The sequence below is a fragment of the Microtus pennsylvanicus genome, chromosome 16 (assembly GCF_037038515.1).
Source record: "Microtus pennsylvanicus isolate mMicPen1 chromosome 16, mMicPen1.hap1, whole genome shotgun sequence".
Lineage (NCBI taxonomy): Eukaryota > Metazoa > Chordata > Mammalia > Rodentia > Cricetidae > Microtus > Microtus pennsylvanicus.
The window spans coordinates 29,140,746-29,151,320 of record NC_134594.1 but is presented as its reverse complement, the minus strand read 5'-3'; the positions used below and the strand labels follow the sequence as shown (position 1 = coordinate 29,151,320).

Sequence of the window (10,575 nt, the reverse complement as noted above, 5' to 3'; positions counted from 1 at the left end):
TGCACACATCCAGCTGGCTCAGGATTTCCTGCATTGACATTCATTTATTTCTTCAGCCCAGCTGGCGTTGGGACCTCACCCCAGTTTAATCCCAGGTCACAAGAAAGTCCTGTTCATCCTTGGCCTCCCTCTGCAGTGTTTTTAGTACGTATCCTGGCGTAGTTAGTGTGTATCCTACTCGATACTTGTGGGTTTCATCTGGTCTAAGCTGGAGTCTCTGGGGTCACCAGCCTTTCTCAGCTTCCTCTGCTGACCTATCGACAAAGGGCACATGAGCGGATCTCTTCCTCCATCTCCCCCTCCCTGAGCCATGCTGGGGGCCTTCCTTCTCTGACCCTGGCACTGCTTCGCCGCACAGCGCGTTAGTCAGGGATGTTTGAGCTGTTGTATTGCTGGATACCATCTTGCTGTGGGGCAGATGCCCTCCGCTGCGCCATCCAGGAAAGTAGGCTGTTAAGCAGAAGTAGCCGCAGGCAGAGGAAAGGAAGTCACTGCAATTTTCCCAGCAGCCTCCTTAAATCTGTGGGTGACAGCTTGGGCACTTTGTCTTAAACAGACAAGGAAATGAGCTCAGAGCTGAGGAAACTTGCCCCAGGTCCCAAATTAAATCGGTGCTGATGCAGAAGTGAACACCACCTCAGACTGGAAGCTGGCCAAACGGTTGCAAGAGAAAAATCCCAGCTCTTTCAAAGCCTCGAAGCGTCCCAGCACGGGCTCTGGGCAGTTACGTGAAGTTGTGCCAGACTTCCCCGTCATCCCTATCCTGTAAGCGAGTTGCACTGTGGATTACTCATTTTCTCTCCTGCCTCTGACTGAGGCTGTTTTCTCACAACCTACTCCTGGTTTCACGGTCCCAAGGATTTCATTTGAAGGGCGGGGCATCCCTTTCACACCCCTCCACCCCAACGGGAGCCTGGAGTCTGGACCAATAGAAGCAAAGGACTTCATTTACTGGCACTAAAACCTGGCCCTATTTAAGTGGTAGCAGGAATGGGCTGTGAGCTTCGTCGGCTTTTCTCCACAAACGGGCACACTTGTTGTCTGATCCGGGGCATCACTGAACTGACGAGAGGAAAGGGGGAAAGGCTGTAGGGCTCTTGCTGCCACCATGTGCTCTGGCAAGTGTACAAGATACATCGGACACGCTCTGGTGTGGTTTGCTGTCCTCTGCATCGTAGCAAACATTTTGCTCTACTTTCCCAACGGGGAAACCAAGTATGCTTACGACGACCACCTCAGCCGCTTTGTGTGGTTCTTCGCCGGCATCGTAGGAGGAGGTCTGCTGGTAAGTTACTCGGAACTCTTTCCACTACGGAATTCCTCTCCTCTTGAATGGCAGTGCGCACTCTTCTCATGGGAAGTTTTCTAGAATGCCTACCCGTGAATCCTGCGGATGTGGTATCGGTTGCTGCTCTTCCCTGTGAAAGCGGAACATCACTAGGCTGCGTTAAACGTTTTGCTAATCTCAGTAGATGTTGTTTGAATAAAATCTTTTACCTTAGAGTGAACTCTCTGTTCCCCGAAGCTTTTCTTGTACAGCTTGAAAAAGCAACCACTTTTCAAGATTTGAGAGGCTATCGAGTTTCTGAGAGCTGGATTGGCAGCCACTTCTCATTTGCTCCCGGGAGCTGAAGAGAGTGGGCTGGTTCCAAGAGAACAGTCTGGGGTCTAAATTAGTCTCCGTTGCTTCTTTCCCAGGGTCTGTGATGGGGGAAATACTAAATGATTGCACTGGTATTTTCAGATAACTGCAGGCTTTCTCCTGGGTTTCGAGTTAGAAGCAGGCTAGTGCCAGTCTAATTCAGGAATGTGTTGTTTTTTTCCACAGTTTGGTTTTAGTTGAAGCTGACAGGAAATTTACTTGACACATTTAACTTTGGCCTCAACACACATGGAATGTGGACACATTTGGGTTTGCTCATTTAAAATGCTGAAACTAAGAATTGCAAAGAGAAGTTTTATGGAATTGTTACTGTCATAGAGAAGACGATTTTTCCTTGCCAACTAAAAGGTGTTAAGGCAGTTCAACCTAATATACTCCCGGTAACATGGCTTGGCAAGTGTGCTTTGACTGTAAGCATCATTACCATTCATGTTCCCGTAATTAACACAAATACAATTACATGAGCAAACAAAGTCGCTGCTTAATATCCGCTGTGCTTAGAGTCTTTGGCCTTAAACGTCAAGTAGTTCATCCTTATTTGACAAGCATCACTGCTTAGTTGAAACAGACCATGTTTTTTTTTTATACTAAATCTTTTATCTTTTTTTTACCTACTGAAAATGTTTCAGCCATTTTACTCAAGATTTGATATGTGTTTGATAAGGGGGAAAATCAGATTTAAATAACAGCGCTGACAACATGTTAGGGATTCTCCCAAAGCTCACATTTATAGATTATTATTTCACATTCTGTTTGCTCACCCACGGCACATGGAAACAAGCAAATGTAATGCTTTCGTTTCTCCTCAGGTTTTTTTTCCCCATCGTTTGTGCTATTTGGTTATTCTAATCATCAGACGTAGATATGTTTTACAGAAATCCTAACCACATGCGCTCAGGGAAAGACAATGACTTGATTCTGTTGCCTTCTGCCCAGGTACTCCTGCCGGCGTTTGTGTTCATCGGGCTGGAGGAAGACGACTGTTGCGGCTGTTGCGGCCGGGACAACTACGGCAAGGGATGCACAGTAAGTCCTCGCGCCGCCTCCCGGTGAAAGGGCTCCTTTCCTGACGCAGGGCAGCGGCTTAATTCTTGCTTTTTCTCTCCCTAGATGCTTTCTTCTATCATGGCTGCTCTCATTGGCATTGCGGGATCTGGCTACTGTGTCATTGTGGCAGCGCTGGGTTTGGCAGAAGGACCAAAGTGTAGCGATTCCCACGGTGTGTGGAACTACACCTTTGCCAACACTGACGGACAGTACGTAATTGTTCTCTGCCTAGGAACGCATGCATTCTTAACCACCGCATATGAAACTAAGTCGTCCATCTGCCCATCCACCCAATATCACCTTTCAACATCTCACGCAGTGTGTAAGGATGGATAAGCAATCATCAACCCTGAAAAATTCTTAGCTGCTGTTGAATACACACACTGACTTTGTTCTTGCAACAGCCCTGTATAGACACTCCCATAGTTCTCTTTTATAAATGAGAAAAAGAGGCAAGGAAAGATGAAGTGACTTATCCAAGATTTCATTGCTAGAAAGTCCCAGTGACTCTCTTAGCCCAGCCTGTCTGCCGTACAGTGTATGCTCGGATACTGTGTACATTAAACCACAATGATGAGCAGACCAAAGGCAACACATTTTACTAATTTATAAGAAAATATTAGAGTATCCTTATGTAATCAAAGCCCAGGGCAAACAATGTTCCCACCCTACACCTGCATATGCTGGCTCACGTGTTACATGTAAACACTCTTGATTTAAGTCACCAGAAGACAGAGGAAAGGTTTTAGCTAGAACTCTAACTTCAGTGTAGTTATGTAAGGTCCCATTTTCTTGTGTTGGTATTTTCTTTTTATTGTTATGACAAAGGAACAGAACAGAAAAGCTGGTGGAAACTGGTATATGTGGAAATGAATGAGCATGGTTTGTCCTTTATGGACTTGATTTCTATAAAGAAAAAGATTTTGTTTCCATTTTTAATTTTTATGTGTGAGTAGATGTGTGAGTGTATACATGTGTGTGAGCATCTGCATGTGTGTAAGTGTATGCATGTGTGTATGTGTGTGTGTATGTATGTGTGTGTATGTATGCGCGTGTGAGTGTATGTGTGTGTATGAGTGTATGCATGTATGTGTAGATGTGTGAGTGTATACGTGTGTGAGTGTATGCATGTATGTGTAGATATGTGAGTGTATATGTGTGTGAGTGTATACATGTGTGTGTAGATGTGTGTGTGCATGTGTGTATGTATGTGTGTAAGTGTATCTCTATGTGTGTGTGTGTGTAGATGTGTGAGTGTATGCATGTGTGTGTGAGTGTATGCATGTATGTGTAGATGCGTGAGTGTATGTATGTGTGTGTGTGAGTGTGTGTATGTGTGTGTAGATGTGTGAGTGTGTGCATGTGTGTGTGAGTGTATGCATGTATGTATAGATGCATGAGTATATGTATGTGTGTGTGTGAGTGTGTGCATGTGTGTATGTATGTGTGTAAGTGTGTCTATGTGTGTGTGTAGATGTGTGAGTGTATGCATGTGTGTGTGAGTGTATGCATGTATGTGTAGATGCGTGAGTATATGTATGTGTGTGTGAGTGTGTGTATGTGTGTGTAGATGTGTGAGTGTGTGCATGTGTGTGTGAGTGTGTGTATGTGTGTGTAGATGTGTGAGTGTGTGCATGTGTGTGTGAGTGTATGCATGTATGTATAGATGCATGAGTATATGTATGTGTGTGTGTGAGTGTGTGCATGTGTGTATGTATGTGTGTAAGTGTGTCTATGTGTGTGTGTAGATGTGTGAGTGTGTGCATGTGTGTGTGAGTGTATGCATGTATGTGTAGATGCGTGAGTATATGTATGTGTGTGTGAGTGTGTGCATGTGTGTATGTATGTGTGTAAGTGTATCTATGTGTGTGTGTGTAGATGTGTGAGTGTATGCATGTGTGTGTAGTGTGTGTGCGTGTGTGTGTGCAGGTGCCCACAGCATCCAGAAGAAGGTTTCATGTATTCTGGAGCTGGACTCACAGGCAGTTGTGAGTTGCCTGGCGTGAGTGCGAGGAACTGAATTAGGGTACTGTCTATGCCAGAGCGGCACATGCCCTCCAGCCCTGACCCCAGGTCTGATTCAGCGTAAGTTTGAATTTTAAAGGTTAAGTTTTTGAAAGACAAAAATGAAAATAATAATAATGACCATGGATTGTACTTTATATTATCAATAATATTGTTCCTCATGAATTGTATGGCAAGCATGTGGAGAGAGAAAGAGGGGGGAGAGAAAGTGTGGTTGTTCCTTCACGAGAGAAAAATTGGGAATTTTCCTCCAATCTCAGCTCCACACCCACTCGCTAAGAACAGGATGAAGTGACCTGAGCTCTCTGTGTCTTGGTGACTCCATCTGCAGTTGCCATGAGCACTAATGAGGTGATGTACCTGTGAAATGTTCGTGTGCAGGGTGACCCACTGTGAGCAGTGCCAGCATTGCCTTAGGATGAACATGACCGAATAATAGCCTCTGGAGGGAAACTACTGCTTACAGGAGCTGGAGGCTTAATGTCATCAGAGTGATTCCTCTTTGTTCAGAACATAATGTGCTCATAGAAAATGACTCATGTTTGTCCACGCATGCAGAGCTGTAGCATGAAACCAGCTCCGAGGCCAGTCATGATGCATGCAGCTGGGATGCATGGAGCGTTACGTCTATCACTCAGCAGATTTTAAGAGCCATTTGTACACCTCTCCCATTACTCACTTATGCTTCCAAAAAAAAAATCGTCCTCTTCTAGATCACTCCTTATTTGGATCTGTCCAGGGATCTCAATATGTAGAGAAGTAACAGTTCCAAACCACCAATTAACTTTTCAGTAGTTAAGGGGAGCCAAAGAAAATTTTGACTCGGTGACCTGAAAAACAGACATTGTTGTTCCATTGACAAGCAGAAACACAGGGCCAGACTGACAGACTTGTCTTTTGTTTTTTTAGGGGTGGAGTGGCGACAGTGTGGTTTGTTTTAAATCAACAAGTTGAATATCTTAGTGGCTCAGTGTCCTGTTCCAAAGTTAGACGTCTGGTTTCAAGCTGGGGTAGGGAGACGTGATAAGGAATGGTAGCAGGCCTCTTCATGGGGTTAAGTCACTCCTTGATGTTCCCGCATGGTTTAATCCTACTACACTGGGAATCCAAATACTCTGTGAGGTAGCAAGGACTGACATTTTAGAAAAGAAATCCAACTCACACACACACACACACACACACACACACACACACACACACACAAACACACACTCACACACACACTCTTTCTTTCTTTCTCTCTCTCTCTCTCTCTCTCTCACACACACACACACACACACACACATACACACATGGACACAAGCACGCACACACGCAGGAACACACGACCTTCACATGGCCTGGCGATTTATAACAGGAGGAATTCTAGTTGTTATTTTCCTGCTGTGGTTTTTAACACGCACCATGTCCCAGACGCTGCTGGAGCCTGGGTTTAAAAAGCCCAGGCTCTGCCCCTGTGCCTCCACGGAGCTCAGCCTTGTTGAGGAAGCATATAAGCATTCTCTCTGGAAGGTGTTTTTCCTTGGAAACCTTTCACACCTTGTGTCCCCGCTCAGTGCACTTGGCATTCTTAATCCTTGCTCTTCTGTTAGAGTCCATGTTGAAGGACAGAGCCCACTGTTATGTCCCAGCTCCAGCTCCGTTTTGAACACACGGCAGCTCAGTAATCGCAAACAGCTGAAGGAAAGGTGTTTTCCTTTTCCGTTGCCACAGAGGCACGGGCACAGCACCACGAGGGAAAGAGCCTGGATTTAAGCCGTTGCACATTCTATTGCTAGTCAACCTTTCGCTTAAAAAATTTAAAAACAATTATGTCAACAAAACTTTTTGACAATAAAAACCCCTTGAATTCTAACTTGGCAGAATCTGGGTAACTTTCAAAGAGGAAGGTGTTTAGCATCTTAATGAAATGATCTAAATTAATACCTTAAAGTTTAAAAATCTAATGTAAAATACATTTTCCAAATCAATATTTACCCAATATCTTTCCCATATATAATAACTAAAACAGTGATAAAAGGGGGTAACAGAATAAAAACATATTTATAAGTTTACTCCCCTCCATTATGAATTGCTTTCATTTTTCCTTGTCTTCTTTTAGTTGACATCCATACAACACATGACTTGGTTTTAAATATGATGCAAACATAGCTTTGTTTTTTTTCTCACGAGAAATCATATGTGTTTTAACGAATATAAAAATCTTTAATGTGAGAATATTTTAGCCACAGAATCCTAGATGAATGTCAAATTGGTGCTTCAATTGTATGTTTATCATTGCAATAAGTTGTGGGCTGCAACTTGCCATTTGTTGGACTGGCATGTTGGACCAGAATCTAGCACACATTGTTGTGTTAATTCAGTTCTGCGTTTCTGAATAAACACTTCCAAATGAAGAAGTAAGTCACAAAATATCCTCTGATCCATGGACATGTCCCTGAAGTTTCTCTTCTGCCCACAGGTACCTTCTGGAGCCCACCACATGGTCCCAGTGCTACGAACCTAAAAATATTGTGGAGTGGAATGTGACTCTATTTTCTATCCTCTTGACATTTGGGGGAATTGAATTCATCTTGTGCCTCACTCAAGTCATAAATGCAGTGCTCAGCGGCATATGTGGCTATTGCTGCTCCCACCAACAGGTGAGAACTCGTGTGACAATGTCGAGGCCTAGCCCTGTAGGGATCAGTTGCCACAAGGCACCGTTCTTCCCATCAAAGAGAAAAGGCAGAACCAGACACGCTTAACCTGCCCGCACTTTTTATCAATTCACTTTGGCTTCGGTAAGGAGTCTCATAGACTCAGTTATCTTGGTTTGTAGATGGCTCTGTGGGCGCAGGAGCCCTTGCCCATAGACACGGTACCTCTTTCAAGTCAATCCCTGTATGTTTCACTCACCCCGCTCTGGTTACAGCTACACATAGGTACATCCAAGATGCTTGCCTAAGTACACATCAATAGTAACCAATATTGATTCCATCAGATGCAACACCAAATTCACTTTCCAGATGAGTCTGACTCAAGCATTAAACAAGATGTTTGAGATCACTCAGGCAGGAGGCAACAGACTTCAATTCTTCACCCAAGCCCGTCCTCTTAACATATACGCTGTACTTCCTGTCCTGATGGATTCTCTGTAATTCTGCCCTAATAAGGAATAACAAAAATGCCTGTGCAGTAAGCCTGGAGTATGATTAGCCTTTGAGTAGCACTCTGAAAGAAATTTTCTATGTGAGAGAAAGCCAGGAAGCTCTGGTTTCCTGGGGATATGACTTAGGAGTCAAATATCCATGTGTTTGTCATGGAGAAAGTTTTATTTTCTTTCTCTTCCTAAAAATATCTATTATTGAACAATTGGAAGTTAAGATCTGTCCCATTTGGGGAAGTCATTGTTCAATGTCTTATTCTTTAAAAAAAGGTGAAGTAAGCAAACTTTTTTATTTATATTTTAGATCCCATTCTATTTATCCCTCTAATTCAGTAGCTTCTGACTTTCCTTAAGAATAAAGCAAAACCAAAACAACAAAACCCTAAGAGACCAAAACTCACTGCTACCAGGAAAACCCTGGCTGTAAATATACAGGCGTTTTCTGCAAATTCTGAGAAGCTAGAATACACTTCTAGCTTTCCCTACCAGGAAAGTATCACAAGATTGAGAATTCCTTTGGGATCCTGACAAATTTCCAAGAGAACAGCCAAGTTGGAAAACTTCAGAATAGCGTTGTTTTTCAGGCAGCTGAGGGGAAGGAGAATAGAATAAAACCTTTGGGAGTAATTCTTACACACAAAACCCCTGCTCACCCTTGAAACTCATAGGAAGCAGAGCATAAACTCAGCTACTGCTCTACTTCCGTGCATTTGGAGCACAGGCAGAAGGAGTCGGTGGACAAAATTGCTTCTGTGTTTTGTGAGGAGAGGTAATCTCCTGAATTGTAGGCAAGCGCATGGGTTCTCACAGGAGACACTGTAGAATGGGCTCCTCTCCCTAACATTTAGGAGGATCTATTACCTTTATGTCCATGACAAAAGATGCTGTCTCAGCACAGGGCATTTAGTCCATGAGAGCTAGCTCCCAGCTTGGTAGCGTTTGATTTGAAAGGTGACCCACAGTAAGGTCACACCGGTGGGAAGTTCCCGTGAAGTCCTTTAAAATTACTCCTCCAGAGCAGAGAGCCACATAGGCACACTACAAGCCAATTCTGTGTCCATATTCTGCAGTTTCCCATGAACACTTTCTGTAAGCTTTCCTGGGAAAGAAAGTGGGTTTGGTTTGTTTAGGAAACATTTTGTGAGCCTTGTCTGAGCTCCAGGTGTGGTGGGCTAGGTTTCAATGAAAATTGCAGTCACTCTGTGTTATGATTGCTTTGAATAGGGATGCAAAGTACACAGACTCCCCCCCATGTGTTCACGCTGATCATAGCCTAATGTAAATTTCATTTTCTTTCCAGCAATACGACTGCTGAAAGAGCCCAAGACAGAACCACATGCTTCCTTTATTTCATCGTAACTTGTATATTTTACTGGCGTTATGCAACTTTGCACTGGTGTATCACATTCCATACATTCTGCTTTTATAAAGAAACGTGCTGATATCCTCACGTGATGTCAGCGTTTGCAGCTAGCAAGCAAACTCTATTTTAAAGGATGAGGCAACAGGCTGCCCTCACTTTGGTGGCATTTTACAGACTGAATGACTGTTCTCAGTGTGGCTGAGATAAACTCTTCAGTATTTAAGGTAAAAAAAAAATCACTTAACTATTGTGCATATGTGTATTTTAAATAAAAGACCTCCGGTTTCCCTTTTAAGACCAAGAAGGACCAAAATCCCTGAAAAGACAGTTTTAACTGTTTATATGGTGTTTTCCATTTGGATGTGTACCAGTCTCCCTTGAACTAAGGGAAAAGTCCTTGCTGGATTTGGAAGGCTCATTGAGAAAACACTCAAGTACGGGAGAGGAAAATATGTAAAGCTGTTAGCGGCTCTGAACACTGCTAGATGCTGGAGTTTTCTCTCATGTAGAAAGCTTTGTGCCCTTCAAAGACAGAGACTGTGTGTGTAAAAGGGGAAGGGCAGGATGGTTGGGCAAGAACGAAGATGGGAAATGGAAGAAAACAGTTGGTGGCCATGGTGGGAAAATGGGTTTGGTGGGGTAGGGAACTGAAGACCACAACGGAATGCCCCCAAATTTGCTTGTTGAGCACAGAATGAACTTCCTCTACCATTCAGCGGTTGTTTTGGTTTTATGTGAGAAGAGGCAACCTCTCCGGTCAGGTAATTTATCAGAGTCATGTAGGGAGGATGTCTCTCTAACACGTAGGAAGATCTGTTACCTTTTGTGGACGACAAAGGATGCTTTCAGAGTGCAGACTATTGACTCCAGAGAACTGGTTTCTAGCTTAGCAGGACTGGATTGGGAAGGTGACCTACGTGAATATACACAGTAAAGCTCACCAATGCCCTTGTCCTACAGCTTTTGCTTTTCCCTCCCTGTCCATGATCTGTGGTCTACCGCTTGAGTGGCGTCTATGCCTCTGGGTCCTCTCTCCTGCTTTCCCTGCCTTATCCTCTCTTCCATCTTCTTCTTTCTGTCAACAGATAACCTCGGTTATTCTATCTCTTGAGGCTACCAAGCCAGATAGCTATCTTTCTTTTCTGCTGGGTGCTGCAGTCATCACACTCCTAGGTAAGGTAGCATGTTTTTCTCTCTCGTGCGTGCACAAACGTACATTTTTGTTTGGTTTTGTCTTGTTCTGGTTTTGTTTTAATGTAAAAGGATCCCTTAACTCGCTGCTTGGCAGAACTGCTTAGATAGAGGTAGAACTACTTTATTTTGCTTACA

At 43.7% G+C, this 10,575-nt stretch overlaps 1 protein-coding gene across 1 annotated transcript; it reads left to right on the top strand.

The window, feature by feature from the left end:
* The first annotated feature begins 989 nt into the window (after window positions 1–989).
* On the top strand, window positions 990–9,569 carry Tm4sf1 (transmembrane 4 L six family member 1). The gene is made up of 5 exons (XM_075950727.1): window positions 990–1,285; window positions 2,600–2,689; window positions 2,774–2,919; window positions 7,197–7,377; window positions 9,184–9,569. The coding sequence occupies exons 1-5, from the start codon at window positions 1,109–1,111 to the stop codon at window positions 9,196–9,198; spliced, it is 609 nt and encodes a 202-aa protein (XP_075806842.1). The 5' UTR covers window positions 990–1,108; the 3' UTR covers window positions 9,199–9,569.
* Window positions 9,570–10,575: the final 1,006 nt, after the last annotated feature.